The sequence below is a fragment of the Sinohyriopsis cumingii genome, chromosome 14 (assembly GCF_028554795.1).
Source record: "Sinohyriopsis cumingii isolate HCF-2022 chromosome 14, ASM2855479v2, whole genome shotgun sequence".
NCBI lineage: Eukaryota > Metazoa > Mollusca > Bivalvia > Unionida > Unionidae > Sinohyriopsis > Sinohyriopsis cumingii.
The window spans coordinates 35,482,851-35,503,170 of record NC_142974.1 but is presented as its reverse complement, the minus strand read 5'-3'; the positions used below and the strand labels follow the sequence as shown (position 1 = coordinate 35,503,170).

At 35.7% G+C, this 20,320-nt stretch overlaps 1 protein-coding gene across 2 annotated transcripts in view; it reads left to right on the top strand.

The window, feature by feature from the left end:
* LOC149783567 (galactosylgalactosylxylosylprotein 3-beta-glucuronosyltransferase 2-like) overlaps nucleotides 1-9,987 on the top strand; it is a 29,875-nt gene extending 19,888 nt beyond the window's left edge. For both annotated transcript variants that reach the window (XM_089931830.1, XM_089931829.1), the window contains exons 4-5: nucleotides 6,509-6,715; nucleotides 9,486-9,987. In XM_089931830.1, coding sequence (XP_089787956.1) covers nucleotides 6,509-6,668 — 160 coding nt within the window. In that variant the 3' untranslated portion in view covers nucleotides 6,669-6,715; nucleotides 9,486-9,987. The remainder of the gene's footprint in view (nucleotides 1-6,508; nucleotides 6,716-9,485) is intronic.
* Nucleotides 9,988-20,320: the final 10,333 nt, after the last annotated feature.

Genomic DNA, 20,320 nt, shown 5'->3' with positions numbered 1-20,320 from the left:
TGAATCAAGGTTTGTGAATGATTTACAGTTTTAGGTTAGAAAGAGGTTTATTAAGCTAGGTTCATGAGGTCGAAGGTCAAGGTCATGTAATGAAAGAAGAAGAAGTGGTTTATGCCTGATAATTAGCTGTAGACCGCAATACTTGACCAATGTTTATTAAAAGCTTGCACTCATGGCAAGAGGTAAATTGATTTGTGTGTCCAAATGCCAAAAGCCAAGTTGTTATGACTCAAAGAAAAATGGGCTTTGCGCACTATCTTTTGTTCTAGACTAAGTTAATTTACCAAAACGTGTGGATGGCTGGCACATAGGTCAAGTAAACCACCCAAACTATGGAGATTTAAAGATCAAAGGTCAAGGTCATCATAAATCTAGTAAGAAAAAAATCATTTCTGCACGGTAAGTTTACTTAAAGACTGCATATGTTGAACAAAGAGAAAGGTCATAGCTGCCCTTTGGTCACGAATTCCCAGAATGAACCATAATGTTCTAGCGCATACTGAGGACTATTACACACGAGTTGGATGTTGTTTCTCAAACGCTATGGCTTTTAACATGGTGATCAATATTTACAGTGTAAAATACCGGTAGAGCATTCGACTCATTCTTCAGTATACACTTCTGTGTTAAAGTTTCGAGGGAGTGGTTGAATTTCTCTGTACATTATAGTTTACATTAACACTGCCCTCTTCTTCACCAAAGTACAGCCAATGTGACTCTCAACACATCAGTAATGATTCAAGTACAGGCCATAATGTTGATCTCCAGACTGTTAATCTCAGATTGAATCAGATAGCAAGGTACTATTTCACAACAGAATTTGCTAGACAACTGTTTTTGACGAACAGCTAAATATTTAGTTTATAAAATGTGTGTTGTTTAATAATTCTAGTGCCATTCTTTTCATATTTTACATTTTATTTATTTTCCTTCTCATATTTGGCTTTAAAGTTACTGAGTGAATTATCACCACCACCCTGATTCAATTCCCTTTTCCAATTCATTCTAGTCCTCTCCTATACGCTCTCGATTATTTCAGTTCGCCGTCTCACATCGCTTTCAATTTTTCCAGGTCATCATATGATCTTTCCAGTTCGCTATGTGATCTTTCCAGTCATCATGAGATCTTTCCAGGTCATCATATGATCTTTCCAGTTCGCTATGTGATCTTTTCAGTCATCATGTGATCTTTTCAGTTCGCTATGTGATCTTTACAGTCACCACGTGATCTTGCCAGTTCGTTATGTGATCTTTCCAGTCATCATTAGATCTTTCCAGGTCATTATGTGATCTTTCCAGTTCGCTATGTGATCTTTCCAGTCATCATAGAAGTTACCCTTATAATCATTCCAGCTTGCCCTCTGATAGTTCCACAGTATGATCTCCTCAACAATATTTCCTTAATCTCGTCATGTCCCACTCGCCATGTCCTAGTCATCGTGCCCAACATACACACACACACACACACACACACACATACACACATACATACACACACACATACATACATACATACATACATACATACATACATACATACATACATTGTGGGATGAAATGAAAGATGATTACTGAAATTCCTTGTGCATATGAGGATTTGAAATATGTTGGATGATTCCTTATCAGTTTTACGGTTCTGCGCAAGATTCGGTTTGAGATGTTGTTTTTTATTATTATGAACGTTCGAATCGTATTTCTGCATTGCAGATGCGTTACATGATCGTGTGTATCGAGTATCGAATTATGTAAACATGATATCACAAGTTAATATTTAACTAAAAGCGTTCACATTCTACATCATATTACAGCAAGCGTTTCGGAGTTACGATTGTACCCGTAGAGTATATTATGTGGGAAATGTTGGAAGAATGTTACAAGGCATACAAAAGTGAATAAAACAAACGAAACGAAATATATGTTTTGTGTCGCCCATTTACTGTCGCCAAAAGGTAAAACGATGTCTTTTCATGTATATGACCTACCAGTGGGCTACGTCGCCCAGTGATTTATGTGTACGTGTGGCCCAAAGGTACTGTGTTCATATTTGGTTCAAAGGTAATTACATATACGATATCCAATGTTTATCATCTAAAATTCGCTATTGCGGAACTAAAAGTGTTTTCATAAATAGGATGGTCTAAATAAAATGGTTGCAGGCGGAATGTATGTATGTATGTATGTATGTATGTATGTGTGTGTGTGTGTGTGTGTGTGTGTGTGTGTGTGTATTAATAAATAATATCATCGGAGACAATGAAGACATATAAAATTATTATGATATATTACTTAGCACTTTGGTTTGAGGGGCATGTGCTAGACGTTTAACTACCCACTTGATTAAGTCCATGAAGGCCGTCCTGATTCTTGCGGGCCCACGTCCACCCCCTCCCTTCCACAATAGCCTATGCCATGGTTGCATATACGGGATAAATTATCAGTGGAACATATAAGACATGACTGGAATAATATAATCCTTTTTTATGTGTCGCTGTACGACAGGGAAATTCCACTCGAGTGTATTAGAAATTTTGATCCCAAGGGTGGACTTTTCATATGTAGCACCGATTTGTAATGAAAGATTATTTTTTCTCACATTAGGGAACGAACAATGAGGTCAAACGGGCATACGTTAAATAGTGATGTAATTAAAGCTGATAATTCCAGGTTTTTAATACCGAGCGTAAAAGTTAACGTTTTTGCATTGATTTTAAATGTTTAGAAACTCTAAGTGTTCAAGCAACAGTGATAGAGAAACGCCAAAAATACTGACAAAATGACAAGACACGGTGTTCGCATTGTGTACGGCAGAAAGTTGGCAAAATAATAAAAATACGAACATGGCAAAACGTAAGGTCTACTCTTATCCATGAGATAATTCGAGAGCCACAGTTTTGATCTCGAACTGATTTACTATTCATAAATAATAATGAGAAATTAATACTGAAAAAAATGACAATTACAACAACTCCTTTATCAACTCAAATCAGAATAAAGTAGCTGTACATGTAACTAGTTCAGTCGGAATGAAGTGTCCTGTTTTCGATGACTCTTAACTTCAAGCACTGTCCTTTGGAGTAACTAAATGTTTTGCAATCAAATTTTAACATCATCATTAATGTCAAAGAATGCTCAAGTAATGATGGAAACCGAGAGGTTTTGCTTCACTTGTGTGCAATGTTTGCAGTTAAGTATACAAATAGTCCACGAGCCAGGATAAAGGTCACGTGTCAAGTGGGATAAGAATTTTTCGCATTGGTTTTCTGCCTTGAAAATCTCTATCCATTTTGATAAGAAATGTGACAATAGAGGAGTGGTCTTAATTTTGCAGCGGTAGAGCACAGGGATAAAAAAGGAAAAGTAGGTTCTTTTGATGTCTGCTATAGTGGGGGTGGTCTTAATTCTAGGGTGGACATTATGAAGGATTTTATAATTTCTATTTTTTAAATGGCAAACGGAGAAACACTGAATTATTTCTAACGTCCTGGGGCATGGGAACAACACAAACAAATATTCCACGTGAAAAATATTTAGTGACGAATAAATAATAGTTTGAGATTAGAGGAAAAGTTTAGACTTATCTGGTTTTTAAGGTAACTGTCACCTAAGGAAAATAGTTGTGAATAATTACACAGTAAACAGCAACACGGTGATATCACGAAAGTCACTATTTTGAAAACCTAACAGGTCATGTAAGAAGCTCTCTGATTGGTCAGTTAATTTTGCATACTGTTGACAGTAACTTGTATTCGTAAGAGATTAGTTGTTTTAAACGTTTTATCCAACTACCTATACAAGGGACGATGTGGAATGAAGTGGTTCAATGATCTTTGGCTGGTAAGAGACTGGCCGCCATGCAATGCAAACTATGAATAATACGACTGGGATTGACTAGAAACAACAAATCCTTGAATTAAAGGATCAGGTTTCCACAATGTAAGTCCAGTAGGAATAAAAAAGCTTTTTATTTAAAGGAAAAAACATGTCAGAACGTAACTAGTAAAGTTTCTACTGCTGCAATTCGCATTAATACATTTCCTGCATGTACATTCTAGCACCTTTATACCGAGACGATATAACTCTTCCTCAATCGCAAAAGAACCATGGTATGGCGTTGAGATAATACACAATTGTTTTAGAATCAAACACGTTTTCTCAATTAAAATATTGTCTGTTACGAATAATTAGCATGCTGTTTAGCATGGTTATTATTTATTTCCTGAGGAGGCTGCACGGAAATATTGAAAACCTCCGTTTCTGCCCTAATGTACCCTCTGGTTGGTCATTGTGTGCATTCATCATGCTGTCTTCTGCAAATTTGTCATGCAGAATCACAAAAAGTTATTAATATAATTTATCTCCTTTTTATATGGTACAGGGATCATGCATACATAAAATATGTTAAAACCCTTGAACAATATTTCTCCTTTCATCGCGGTTTTTATCCATTTCATCTGTCACAGATGCCCTCTTGACAGCAAAGTTAGTTTCTAATGAAAGAAGATAAGAGATTGCGTACACATGTTTTGGTTTGCAGGCTTGTAAAAATCCTTAAAAAACACATTTCTGCATTGAAATATTGTTCACAGTTCAGTTATGTCAACTGATCGAACTGAAAATAAATCGGACAGATGATATTGGTAATGTATGAGTTAATTTTGGACATAGTGTGTATCAGCCAGTGAAGTTAGATCTGCGTCTGTTCGGCGCACCTCGTAACTTTCCTGGTGTTCGGACTGGGTATAGGCGAGTATTGGTTCTCGCGAGGCCTGGCTCGCATTAAGGGGAGCTACTGTGGGACTCTTACCTCGTGCCAAGCCAGCCTTTTGTTCTTAAAATGTCAGTCTGTATGTTGGGAAGCTGACTATAGGATTCACCAGTCAGGAAATCAATGAACATAAACTGGAGTATATATGGTTTCTGGCTGGCCAGGGATTGGTTGATAATGAAAGTATGATATCAATATAAATAATCTTTGGTGCGGAATTGATAACATACATACATACATACATACATACATACATACATACATACATACATACATACATACAGTCAGTCAGTCAGTCAGTCATACATACATACATACATATTTTTACGACTCTAAGTCTTAAAAATAAGCAACAGAAAGAAAGTGAAACCAGTACTTAAAGGAAAATCAATAAATTATTTATTTTTCTAAGCTACAGAATGTAATTCTAAGAAACACAGTATTATCGATTAAATCCCAAAAAATTATACATGTCATGTCACATGTCCAACATTATAGAATGTTCCGAATGAATTCCAATAGTCCTGAATGTACTGATGTACCATTGATTCAATCCATAATGTCCTTGAATGAATACACAATAGTTCCAAAATAATGTGTTAGTCCAAAAGTCAATAAGCACTTTGTAATTTCAATGCATAAAATAAATGAATGATTTAAATTATTCCTCTTGAATTATATTTGAACACAAATACAAACTCCGATCATAGACAACGAAAGACTGAGATGAAACAGAAATGATTACTCGTTTAAAAAGCCTCTATTTATGCAGACAAAATAAAATGTTCTAAACTTCATTAGATGCGAAGTTTTTCTGAATTGAAATATTCCATCAAAATGTTTCTTGAATATACTGATCTAATAAACACAAAAAACAATATCAACATCTTATTTACACTAATAAGTATAGACAATAATTAATTATCATGTTAATTGCACATTAACCTTACCATAAAGTACAATTTACAATCATGGATAAAAATTAAGCACAAAATATAGAGACACATATCAACATCACACATACATACATACATACATACATATAGAGACACATATCAACATCATACATACATACATACACACACATCCATCCATCCATCCATTCATCCATCCATCCATCCATCCATCCATGCATACATACATGCATACATGCAACATACATACATACATACATACATACATGATTAGTGGGGGAATTGTATCTAGGATAGCAACAAAAATGAATACAGTATTCCATTTAAAGCCCACTCAGCTCTACACAGCTCCACTCAGCTCCCCTCAGCTCCACACAAAAATGAATACAGTATTCCATTTAAAGCCCACTCAGCTCCACACAAAAACGAATACAGTATTCCATTTAAAGCCCACTCAGCTCCACTCAGCTCCACACAAAAACGAATACAGTATTCCATTTAAAGCCCACTCAGCTCCACACAAAAATGAATACAGTATTCCATTTAAAGCCCACTCAGCTCTACTCAGCTCCACACAAAAATGAATACAGTATTCCATTTAAAGCTGGCTCAGCTCTACTCAGCTCCACACAAAAACGAATACAGTATTCCATTTAAAGCCCACTCAGCTCCACTCAGCTCCACACATATTTACATCCGATATGTTTCAACATACTTCTTCGGTTGTTAATGTAAACCAATGCGTTTACTTAAGCATGTGTTCATTCTTGTACTCTCCGTTGAATCTCTGTAGAAGGTTATTATTATTATTATTATTATTATTATGCAGGTTGTGGGATGGATATTCTTTTTGGGTACCCACAGACGATTTCCAATCGATATGGCGAGTTTTGCTTTTAATGTTCAACTGCTATTTTCGCATCCAGAGGCTGAATTCAACTACGCAGCTCGAGCAGGTACCCAAGAGTCAACCATTTTGGAGGGTCTGAACGTAACCATGTCCGACATGGAACCGAAAGCTAAAAATTGCACAGAGGTAACACACACACCCACCCACACACACACACACACTAAAATATTGTCTACTTGAAATTCTCCCTTTATGTACAAACCCTTCAGGAAATCCTCATGTCATATATATGGCAGCTGAGCACTCGTCAATATATACAAAAGAAGACTTGTTTATCATTATAGAAAACGAATCGGCGAATTATAGAATTATGCATCCGTAACACATAGTTGCTGGATTTAAATACGTATAAACCATAAGAACCTGAATTAGTTATACGCGATAGTAAACAGTGAATGTGTTGAACAAGCTGTCTTTCGAAGTGGGTATTTCACTGTAGAAACTTCGTTGATCCTAAACACAATTGATATGTAACTTTCGGAGGAAACAGTGAGGTTTTATGCTCTTTTTGTTGATTATGAAATAGCGTTATACCACATTGATAGGAGCTTACTTTATCATAAATTAGTAAATGAAAATATTATCAGTAAAAATGTTTGCAATATTGAAACCCCTATTTGCAGATATCAAGGCTTGTGTGAAAATGCCAAATGAACTGAAAGTAACATTTAACTGCCAGGCTGGGTAAACGCAAAACTGTGTCTAGCCATTTATTTTATTTTCATTTTTCTAAATGATTTGAAGACACACCAGCATGACTTTGTAATAGTACAGTTACTAAGTGACAGGATTGCTGAATGCAGATGACTTGTTTGGCTTTGACGAAACGGGTATAGAACATAAAATAATTCCAAATAAACTAAAATAATACTACCACAAGTAGGAGCTAAAGGGGAACCTGGAAAAGACTACAATCGTATTGGTTTCGAAATAAGGGATATTTAAGAAGACTACAATCGTATTGGTTTCGAAAAAAGAGATATTTGAGAAGACTACAGTCGTATTTGTTTTCGAAATAAGGGATATTTGAGAAGACTACAATCGTATTGGTTTCGAAATAAGGGATATTTGAGAAGACTACAATCGTATTGGTTTCGAAATAAGGGATATTTGAGAAGACTACAGTCGTATTGGTTTCGAAATATGGGATATTCTGAGACCATATAAAGTTGGTATTTTGGTGATTGCCTGATGGAGACGGTATCTGATTATATATATCGTGTTTGTGCTGTGTCTTTTTAAACTCACGATATATGTGTCAAAAAACTTTACTAACACAAGCAGCAATGACTCTTTAAAGGCCGAAGACTAGACTCAATTGCTTTCATAAGTCACTGCAAAATAAAATAAAGTAATAATTTCCAAACAGTTGATAGTACGAATCTTAATTTACGGGTCAGAAGTTCGGTTATTTTTACGAAGCAAATGACATTGAAGCTGTACATACTTCATTTTGTAAATATATTATTGGTATAAAGACACACTCCAAATGCTTTTTAAATAATTTCTAATAAGTTAATAGAATGACAATATAAGCAGTAAGATGCAGCATGATTCTTAAGATCTGGCTAAAATGTTACATTTCCAAATCAAAAGCTTTACCCTACAATTGACATGGGATGAACACTGATTGTGGGTAAATAAAGTGTGGAAGCTACTGTTGCCTGGTTTACTCAAGGGTTGGGTGATGAGAACGTCTTTAGAATACCTTAGAACAAAAATATTATTATCTACAAGAACTAAATGGAGAGGTTTATTTAATGTTTAAATTACGATGCTGTAATAAGGCGAGGCACGATTGGAGTTTTCAATGCCATCGAGATTGTTCCAACTCTTCGCACAATATTCGCTAACTATGTGTGTGCAAACAAGAAATTATTCCTATACTGGTAAATATAAGTAGGTTATAAAATATTCCCTGTGTTGATATTCCCTTGTTTTCAGATATAGAATATAGTTTACTTTTTTGTTAAAGGTCCCATGTATGATAATTTGAGAAATACCCAATTACCTTGGTGCGTTCATTGTAATGCAAATCATATAAAGAGCTATTATTTTACATAGAAAATCAGTAATAATAGTATTATCCAATCTAAATGTGCCCCTTGTCTAGCAAAATCTGTGCAAGAATAGTTGTTTCGTGGTGCACGATGTTTTTCATTCATATAGGTAATCTAGGCCCTATATCCGCTGACAAACTTAAATAACTGTAGTCCGTTGAGCTCATATATGTGCGTGCATAGCTGCCGAAACTACATAAGTTTTTGTTTTGAAGCTTTCGCTATTTCGAGCTATCTCTAACAGCCTATTGTATGGCATCTCCAAGTTTGGTTTTCGCTCTTGAGCCCGTGTGCGATTCGGAAAGACTTTCATGCACATAGTGAATATGCCTTTTGTATCAGTCATTTAAAGCAATAGCTAGCTTTTAGAACTTAAAACTAGTACTGTTATTTTTTAAAAACAATTTGCAGGTTTTTCTTAATCGTTTCAAACCTATAAATGTTTTCAGATGTATGTTTGTTAAAATTTGCGATTCCTGTGGTTTACTCTACCACAAGTGTTTCATATAATGTTCTCTCTTAAATCAATCTTTGTTAATTTCTTGATGCAATATCTATGTTTGTACGAAATCATTGCAACTGGATCTATATAAAAAGGTTACGAGATTTTAACTTTGTACATTTAAGCTTATTTCAATATAAATCTTGTATATTTTGTTTATCTCTACATTTTGTGAAACATTTAAGCATATCCTTCAATGTCTGATATAACAAAAACTAGCTTTTACCTCATTCGTTCTCCTTCCAAAAATTGACCAGGAAGGCATAATGCATATATTTTATCTGTACTTATTTTACTTCATGTTGTCATATATAATTCATTGTTTTCCTTTCAGATTTTGGTGTGGCACACAAGGACACAGAGCACAGGTTTAGTTAATCAGCCCAAACTTCAGGAGAAGTACAAAACGTTTAACTTTGATTTGGAAGTGTAATATGTTAAAGGGACAGTAACACGGAAAATCAGTTTTATAAACAATGTACAAAATATATATTTGCTGATTATATTTGCATATGTTTAAGGACCATGTATGTATGTGCGAAAGTATATAAATATAAAGTTAAATTGTACAAAATCCCAAGTAAATGGAAATCTTTAAAGATAACGCACCATATAAAACATAGGAGCGAGAAACTTGCCAGTAACGAAATATAAAAGGACCAGCGATCAAGAAGAACATGGTAAATAAAATGTAATTACAACTATTTACATTTGACTGGCATATTTGAAATCAATTATTACGTTGTCTGTCCTTCAAAACACTAGGAATCTAACAGATGTGAATTATATGGATGTTAGTCAAAATTAAAGTGGTTTCAAGTACAAGCATAATGTCAGCTATCGTGTTATAGTTCATTTGTCCTGTACATTGATGTTACTACTTATGCCACCAAACGTGAAATTGTGCCATGTTAGATCATCCATAAACGCAGTTTGTTCTCCTCTATTATCCAGGAATATGAGAAGTAGAGAGTCACTGTCCGGATAGACAAGACAGCGTGAGCCTATTATTTCTATTGCGTCTATTATTTATTTACTCAGACATAAAAGTTGCACTCATTATTTATGGCAACCAATCTTTCACAGTTGTACTCAGCCTGGAACAACATTAAGCACATTGTTAGACAGGAAGATTTGCAGAAGACCAAGTTTTATAACATTTTCACCAGGTGGTTGATGGTCAGCATGGAGCGTTGATAATGAAAACGTCTGAGTCTTCATTCAAGATTACATCGCCGTAATATCTCTTCGAAACAACGAAATGTTGTTTGAGTAAACCTCTTCCAAACATGCTGCTGCGCAGAGTTTAGGGCAGGGATGGGCAAACTACGTCAAGCGGGCCGCATGCGGCCCGCCAAGGTCTTTTATGCGGCCCGCCAAGGGTTTTCATGCGGTCCGCCAAGGGTTTTCATGCGGCCTAGAAACAAGTCATCATTCGCACTGACTCTGTTTATGTTACTCTGTTTATCAAAGAAATGTGCTTCTTTTAAAGTTTAAGTTTAAGTTGTCAAATATTAACAACATATTAACAACTGAAAATTAATTAGATGTTATTTAGAAAAACCTTTTGTTTATGCTATTTCAAATATTAATTATGTTACTTAATGAAGTATGCGGCCCGCGACAAGGTGTAAATTTGTGTATGCGACATTTGCACTAGAAAGTTTGCCCACCTCTGGTATAGGGTATTCAGGTATTCGTGAAAACAAAGTCTCCAAGCTGATATTTCACAAGAACACGGAGCTAAGCTTTAACAACAACAATGCTCTCACACGTGTGTATCAGGAAATAAAGAATTATTATGTTAAACTCGATTTTCCTTGCTAATGAACTTTGATCTCTTCAGCTTTTATTGAAGAAACCTAATTTGATTTTATTGACATATCTCTCAACTCACCACAGTCCAAGACTGCTTTTTGTTGTCTCTTAGGTGATCGCTGTGCTAGAACAATACGTATTATTGCAGCGTTTCTTTGACAGACTGTGTCTTAGTCAAGTTTGACTGCCATTTCCCATCCATACAGCAAAGCAGGCAAAACTATTTTTTACCAGATTGTAGCAATATGAACTGGATTTGTACCATCCTTTACAATGCGAATTCCAACAAGGGAATATAATGCTGATCTTCTTTTTTCACCATAACTATTCACTGTAGAATTATTGGAAATGTCGGAGGAGAGATAGTAAACTCAGAATATCTTCTTGACGAAACTAGGAATAGCTAATCTCTGAACATGCACGTGTTTCTTGCTGGATTCTTTTTTGTGTGAAAATATGACAATATTGCTTGTCTACATTGTAACAAAGTCTTCCCTCAGATGCATAGTCATGGAGGTTGCGAAGCAAAATACACATGCCATTAAATTATGAGGATTCCAGGATAATGCCAAATGCTAATAGAACACGTGGGATGCTTAAAATACCAACTTGTATTCAGATTTTGTTGACTCCAGAGAAGATATTGTCATTTAACAGGATTAAGAACTACCGATCTAATATATCTCTTTGTTTTCCTACACCCAGGTTTACTGAGTATGGATTCGAATGTTGGCATGTTAGGAGAACATGGGCCCTAACATTCCCAAAACAAATTACGAGTTAATCTACAGTTTGCCTTTAACTCCTGGAGAAAAAAAAAGCTTACAGAAAAGGCCATTATGCCATACTGTATTGGAGGCCTTCGCATTATTCAGGAATGTAGCATATACTTTTGAGTGACCTTCAAAAGAGTGCGCTACTTGTTCTTTTATATTAAAGGCTGAAATAATGCCAGTACAATGGTTTCCAGAGCACTATTTTAAGGGTGAAGAAATTTGATCCTTTCACTAAACTGAAAAAGTATTTTCAACAGTATTCTTTCAAAATACTGCTTGAAAAAGGGAACGATTGAGATATCTCAATAGTTATTCATGTCAAGCCTGTATAAAAATTACACTTTTAAGACAGTCAAGAGAAGTTTCCAAAGAGAGGATACGATTGTATGTATGACACAAAATAGAACTAAATGTCTTCAAAGTCGTGCGTAAGTAGTTGGACACATAAAATTGTTCATGATTTCAATTTTGTACCTCTCCAATTGAGCTGAAGAAACTGGATAGTTCGAAAAAGTATATTATTGGCGTTATTCGGAAACTATCACTTGTGCTTTTACAGGTAAGTCATCAGAACGATATAGATGAGTACAGTTTGGAGCTTGTGGTTCCGTAATTTTTAATATTGGGGCTTTTCGAATGCACAAGGATGTGTTCTTTTCTGACAAGTGAGTTTCGAAAGCTCCTCTATTTCTAACCCAGCAGGAGACATACCCGTTCATATGGTAGGGTGCAGATGGGTAAGTGGGAAGGTGCAACTATCTACCTGCAAACGATAATAGTAGGTAACAGAAATCACAGACAATTTTGCATATACAGTCATGAAATCTGGTGGGCATGTACACATTTTAAATCATCCATGCAGAAGGTAAATATCATAAAAAATTATATACGTGTACATTTTAATTTTATCTTTTATTTTATTTTAGTATTTACATGCATCATATTTAAATAAAGGATATTACATCAGTTGTCATGAAACTTGATGCATGCGTCCAATTAGGTCTCTTATGTTTGCGTCCAAACAGACTTAATTGTGGTTCTGATGAATTTTTGTTTGCCAATGTGGCATTTGCTAAGTTTTGCATGCGAAGCAGATGACGCTTAAGATAATTTAAAACGAACTCATTCCTCGCACCGATCTTTGAATCAATTACAAGCGTGATAGAGGAAATAAATAAATGTTTAAAATTAGCACTGATTTCTTTGATCGGAAACAATGCAAAAACTATGCTTGATGCATTTTCGCTTGCATACAATCTTGGTACTTGTCTAATATAACAAAGTTTCTCTTGCAAACATTTTAGCCAGACTGTATACATTCTCTTTATTGTAACTTACAATTGATAACAATCATGGCCTGATTGGGTTCATCCAATAATATATTCCCGTGTTTCCACTGATTCTAAGCCAGATAGTGGAATCATGTATGGTTATTATCTAGTGTACTTATCTGTTGTAATAAACTACCTTGAAGGTCATTAAAATCAATGTTATTTAATAAAATTTAACTGCTCGAGCGTTTCTCTTAATGATGCATATCACAATTGTTCTAGTTGTTTTCGAAGCAAGAATACTATTAAGCTATTTGAATCTATGTATCATCCGACCCTTTTGAAATATTTCTAGTTTTCATTCTAATTTAAAGATCTTGTACCAATATAGGACAATTTGTATGCATTATCTGAGCTAGGCAGAACGTGCGGCTGTGATAGTTCACCATTGTATTTAGTAAAGATAAAATAAGGCATACTCTCCAGCCTCGCTTTCGATCAAGGAGATAATTTTCTGGTGATAGCAAAATTCTTATATTGATTATGGTTTTGTGAACGCAACTAGACTTTCAGCTTATAGTAAGGATATATTAAAAAGTATTTATTGTCAGTTCTTTAAAACAGTATAAAGCATACAAATTATTCTTTACGTCTGAGCAATTATCCTAAGGTATTTCCAATAAGTGAGCTGGACGACCGTCTGAAACCACTACTTTTATTTTCAGCATCTTTCGAGCAAAAGAAGATTGCAACAACCTCACCTTTACTGACAACTGCGTCACACATCCGGTGCTCGTAATGCTACAAACTAGCACAGGGGCGCCCGGAGAATTATTTTCGGGGTGGGGGGGTGTGGAGATGGGGTGGCAGGTATGTAATTGTCAACTATCGTTTTACACATGTATGCTAAACCATGTCTAGAGGTGAAATCTAGGCAGGGGCGGGGGGGGGGGGGGGGGGGGGCACATGGAGAGCATAGTTCATATGTGTAAAGGTACGTGATCTCTGTACATTTTCCCCATGATGCACCAATCTTTGTACGCTGCTACAGACTCCGCTGATCATACATACCTATATCTTAATATTTCCGGCCTGTGATATTGGCGAATTTAGGCCGCGTAAAAGCGCTTCACCCAATTTACAGGCAACCGCTATGCAGGAAATATATATATATATATATATATATATATATATATATATATATATATATATATATATATATATATATATATATACAGCCGGACGGTTTTTATCGTCATATATCAAACTTAACTATGCGTATATAGATATAAGATAGACTGATAAGGATAATTATTCGCATAAAGATATGATAGCCATGCCAACAAGTCGGTAAACAGAGTATTATTTCAAACTAGTAGTGTGAAGACCCATCAATATAAAAATGCAATATAAAAGTACAATAATCGCCTTTGTTGTTTTTACCATTTTAAGAAGTCTTTGGGATGACTCGGTCGGGGTTCGAACCCACGACCCCCCGCATCCGAGGCGGACACTATCATCACTAGTCCACCAGAGCAGTTCATCGCGAAAAAGTGGAGCTTCGTACATTTTGCAGGCAACCAATACGACGTAGGGGTAGTTTTTCACGTTTCTGGTAATAGGAGAAAAAAATATTAAAAAGCATTGTAGAGTTTGACGGTTCTTGGCGTAGTATATCAGTTAAAATCTACAATTATAATAGTAATTATGCGCATATAGATATAATATATACTGACATGGTTAATTATGCCTGTATAGATGTAAGATAGCGCAGACAATAAGTCGGTGAAGAGAATGTCGTTTCCAACCAGCTGTATGGAGCACAGGCACTTGATTCCCGGGTAAACTAATGTATACACTCACCAATTAACACAATAAAACTAACTCGCCTGTCACAATCCGACCCCTAGATGACTCCGATCTAATTTTTCCGATACTATCTGCGCATTCAGTCACTCGGAACGTTCACCACTGTAAAGAAGACACTCTACACCTTTCTTCCATTGCCATTTAAGTAACCTCAGTGGCGTCATCGGGGTTGGTGTCACCCAGTGCGGTAGCTCATGGTTTCACTCCCATGATCCTCCTTCCGTAACGGACGATACAGAATCCTTAGTAATGTCATTTTGGTGTCACCCCCTCTGATGGTGTCACCCGGTGCAGTCCGCACCCCCCCCCCCCCCGCATCCCCCTAGCGACGCCACTGCTGTGGCTGCTAGTCATGTATTTAACTATGATCGGTTATCCGCTTATGAAATCCGATTAGACCGAGCAGTGTGTGCTCTGTGAAATTTGCAATTTTTCATTTTGGTGTCACCCCTCTGAGATGGTGTCACCCGGTGCGGTCCGCACCCCCCACACCCCCCCCCCTAGCGACGCCACTGAGTAACCTTACTGATTCTGAAGGGCCAATGTTGGGAAAAGTTTATTCGTTGTTTCGTATCTTCCACACACAGACGATAGTTCCAGGATCAACTTCCGGTCTACTTCGGAGTGAATGTGATTATTGGGCATTACGTATACAAACAATGAATATATGTTTTATCATTATGCCATATATACTCGCTTATAAGTCGAGTCAAACTGCAAATAACATAGATCTTGATCTGGTAGCATAATATGCTTGCAGATCAGGGTCGATGTGGTTCTACTTACTATTCCTAACAAACTGCAAAGACCCAGATCTGCCTGTTTATTAAGATAAGGTCTATATGGGTCAGTGAAGTTAGCATTTGGGCTCATCTTATAAACAAGTATATGCAGTAATGTTCATAAATATTCCAAAACATAACACTTACAAACAGCTGTATACTCGTCTTTACTGATGCTATCATTGTTATTGGGAGCCAATCTAGAGACGTGAGACAAGGCAATCTTTACCATCTCTGATCTAGATGCTATCATTGTTACTGGGAGCCAATCTAGAGACGTGAGACAAGGCAATCTTCACCATCTCTGATCTAGATGCTCCTACTGAAATTCAAAATCTGAATAATTAGAATATATGATGTAATAATTTAAACACAAATTTACCTATGATATGGAAAGCCATGTTCATTGTAGATAATGTTATGTTATATATTGGAAACATAAATATATTAGTACAAAACGCTGTAAATGTGAGTTGGAAATGTGAAAACTAAATATGCCCTATAAATTGTTCCATTATTATGCTATCATGACAAGACAACCTGGTATTATTCTGAATCAGTTTTATAGGTGGGAGAGAAGACAATCCTTACAATCGCCATGCTATACTCTGATGCATGATTTCAAATCAAAAGCGGACTAATCTACAATGAATTAAAACGGGTACAAAATATAAGAAACTTAAGTGCAAAACAATATTTAAAGCATACAACATATTGTCTCATTTAAAAGAGGTCCGAAACAAGAAGATATGCCGTGTAAAGAATACGATGACAACAGTCAAGAAACTTTGGAATTAGGAATGGCAAAATCTTTGTACAATTAATCATTGTAACGGCATTCTAAAATCCTACGTAGCCAATATCTTGCCACTATTGGATTTGGATGTATGTAGATTAATACTGAATAAATACAGACACAATACAGTTTCATCAAACGTTTTGGACAATCTTTTCCTTTTCCAGATTCTCATCAGGTCCAATAAATACAATTTTATGCCCAAATATCATTGCAAAAAAATGGTGGATTTGAAACAATATTCACATGAATCAGATATCAATGGGTCAGGTACAAGCGGAAGCTGAAAAAAGTCCTCACTTGCGATAACTTGTATACCTCCAAAATATGAATCTGAATGTTTAATCATTCTACATACATAATCAATATGTTCAAAAAGTTTGTGAAATTTAGAAATTTCATCAATTATTAGTCTGCTCTTAAAATATTTTGTTCATATGAATCAAACTGTTGAACAGTGAGAAGTTTTCTGCATAGTTCATCACTGTCATATCTACCATCACCAATCCCAGACCAGGAATGCACTGTGCATTCTTTCACATTCAGTGCTACAATGCGTGTAGTGACAGCTACACTGATATTTTTACCTACTGCTGACAATTTCATTTGTATTTCCTTAACCACTAACCTTTTGCCTGTCCCACTGTGGCCTAACAAAATGATATTGTGGCCCTCTACAGCCTTTTCAACAGCAAATAATTGTGCTTTATTCATTTTACAGTCAAAACACACATACAGTGCGTAAACAAGTGCAGTTTACCAAAATAAAATAGCTTTCATTTACAAATAGTAAATTGTTGCATAACCGAATCTAATCTCCTGCCTCACATGGTTGGTTAAATGTCATTAGTTTAACAGATCATAACTTGCATACATTTTGAATAAAATTTTGTGTATGGATATGTAAACTAGTGACATATAATTACACAAGAATTAACCAATTAACCAAGTTAATTCTTTTGTTTTCTTGACAATGTAAATCCTATAAGAGATTCACTTTAGTGTTTGGGTATTCAAATTAGTGAAAAATCACTACACAAGAACTAACCAAGTTAATCCTTTAGTTTTCTTAACAATGTAAATCCTATACAAGATTCAATTTTGTGTTTGGGTATGCAAATTAGTGACACTTAACTACACGAGAACTAACCAAGTTAATCCTTGAGTTTTCTTAACAATGGAAATCCTATACAAGATTCAATTTTGTGTTTGGGTATGCAAATTAGTGACAAATAACTACACAAGAACTAACCAAGTTAATCCTTGGGTTTTCTTGACAGTGTAAATCCTATATGAGATTCAGTTTTGTGTTTGGGTATGCAAATTAGTGACAAATAACTACACAAGAACTAACCAAGTTAATCCTTTAGTTTTCTTAACAATGTAAATCCTATACAAGATTCAATTTTGTGTTTGGGTATGCAAATTAGTGACACTTAACTACACGAGAACTAACCAAGTTAATCCTTGAGTTTTCTTAACAATCGAAATCCTATACAAGATTCAATTTTCTGTTTGGGTATGCAAATTAGTGACAAATAACTACACAAGAACTAGCCAAGTTAATCCTTGGGTTTTCTTGACAATGTAAATCCTATATGAGATTCAGTTTTGTGTTTGGGTATGCAAATTAGTGACACTTAACAACACAAGAACTAACCAAGTTAATCCTTGGGTTTTCTTGACAGTGTAAATCCTATATGAGATTCAGTTTTGTGTTTGGGTATGCAAATTAGTGACAAATAACTACACAAGAACTAACCAAGTTAATCCTTTAGTTTTCTTGACAGTGTAAATCCTATACAAGATTCAATTTTGTGTTTGGGTATGCAAATTATTGACACTTAACTACACAAGAACTAACCAAGTTAATCCTTGAGTTTTCTTAACAATGGAAATCCTATAGGAGATTCAATTTTGTGTTTGGGTATGCAAATTAGTGACACTTAACTACACGAGAACTAACCAAGTTAATCCTCGAGTTTTCTTAACAATAGAAATCCTATAGGAGATTCAATTTTGTGTTTGGGTATGCAAATTAGTGACACTTAACTACACGAGAACTAACCAAGTTAATCCTTGAGTTTTCTTAACAATGGAAATCCTATACAAGATTCAATTTTGTGTTTGGGTATGCAAATTAGTGACACTTAACTACACGAGAACTGACCAAGTTAATCCTTGAGTTTTCTTGACAGGGTAAATCCTATATAAGAATGATAGTGTTTAACATACAGAGAAATGTTTACAAAGCAATCTATAACATTATGTAGATAACATGTCAGTTTAAATTCGGGTTGTTATTGTTGTCCTTGTTATAGGGTTTAACGCCATTTTTCAGCACAAGATAGGCTATACATGGCGGCCAGTATTAATGGTGGAGAAAGAACCCGGGAAAACCCCGGAAAGAACCACCGACCCACGAGAAGCTACCGGCAAGCTTTCTCACATATCCACATTGGCCGAGCCCGAGACTCGAACCTAGCAGACAGAGGTGAGATGGCAGTGATCCGTGACGGAGAGCGCTTTAGACCACTCGGCCACTCGGGGCCCCTAAATTAGGGTAATTACTTAACTATTAATTAAATAAGTCTACAATTAAATGTAATTAACATGTCAGGAAATATTGTTAAATATTTTCCCGGAAAATGTCACAAAGTCTTGAGCACATGTAACGAACAGCGAAACCACTTGACATAAAATACCGTGGAAATTTTGATTCCATATTTGCCAGGTTAAGCCGATGTAGCAATTGAAAGCGATGTTCGAAAAGGCCCATTCAATGAAAGAACCAATCACGATAGTAGTGAATGGGGATACCCTACGGACAATGGGAATTAGCATTAAAAACACCCTTGGGACACTCTACGGACAATGGAAATTTAACATGGCGAAAAATCGTGGGACACTCTACGGACAAGGGGAATTTAACATGGGAATAAATCGTGGGACACTCTACGGACAAGGGGAATTTAACATGGGATTTTTTTAAAAAAATTTTTTAAAAAAAGGGGTAGGCAATGGAAAGGCTATCTCTTTTCGAGAAATATGGCTGGCCCTGAAAAGGGCCTTTGGGTTTTCTTCTTCTTCTGCTTCTAATTTCTTCTTTTCCTCCACCAACTTCTTATTTTATCTCCAACACTCTTTCTCTTCTTTTTTTCTCCTTCTCTTCCTCCTCTTCTTCTTTCTTCCTCTTCTCATTTTCTTCTTCTTTTTCAATTTTTTCGTTCCATGTTCTTATTCTTATCTTTTCCTCTTCATCCTCCTTCTCCTCCTTTATTTCCTTCATCACACCACTAATCTTGTCCTTTGCTTTTCTTAAGTTGTTAATTTCCATCTTTACACGATGGGGACTATAGGAATAATGGTCTTCAACCAGTCTTATTAGCATCTGTTCCATTATTCCTAAGTTGTCTAAAACGTCTTGCAAGGTTTGTATTTTGTCCATTTGGTTTGACGCCATCTTCTTTTTATTCTTTGCAGAATGGTTTGAATGACGAACACTGTGGGTTCTTATAGTGAAAGCGCGAACGTGAAGGAAAACATCCCCCTAAAAACATAAAATGGATCTTACCTAGATCATGACCCAACAACGCGCGTACGTGAAGGAAAACATCCCCCTACTTTTTTCATATAATAAAACCCTAACTATACTCTTCACATACGCTAAGAAACCCATAATCTACTATTCACACAAACATACCTTTACTCTTACAAACACAAACACACAAACACACAAACACATACACTTCCACTATTAATAAAGAGTTAGTGTTTATTTTCACACTACTCTACCTACACACACATTGGCAAATGGATCGTTATTTCTTTTCTAGAGTATTGGGTAGCCCTGAAAA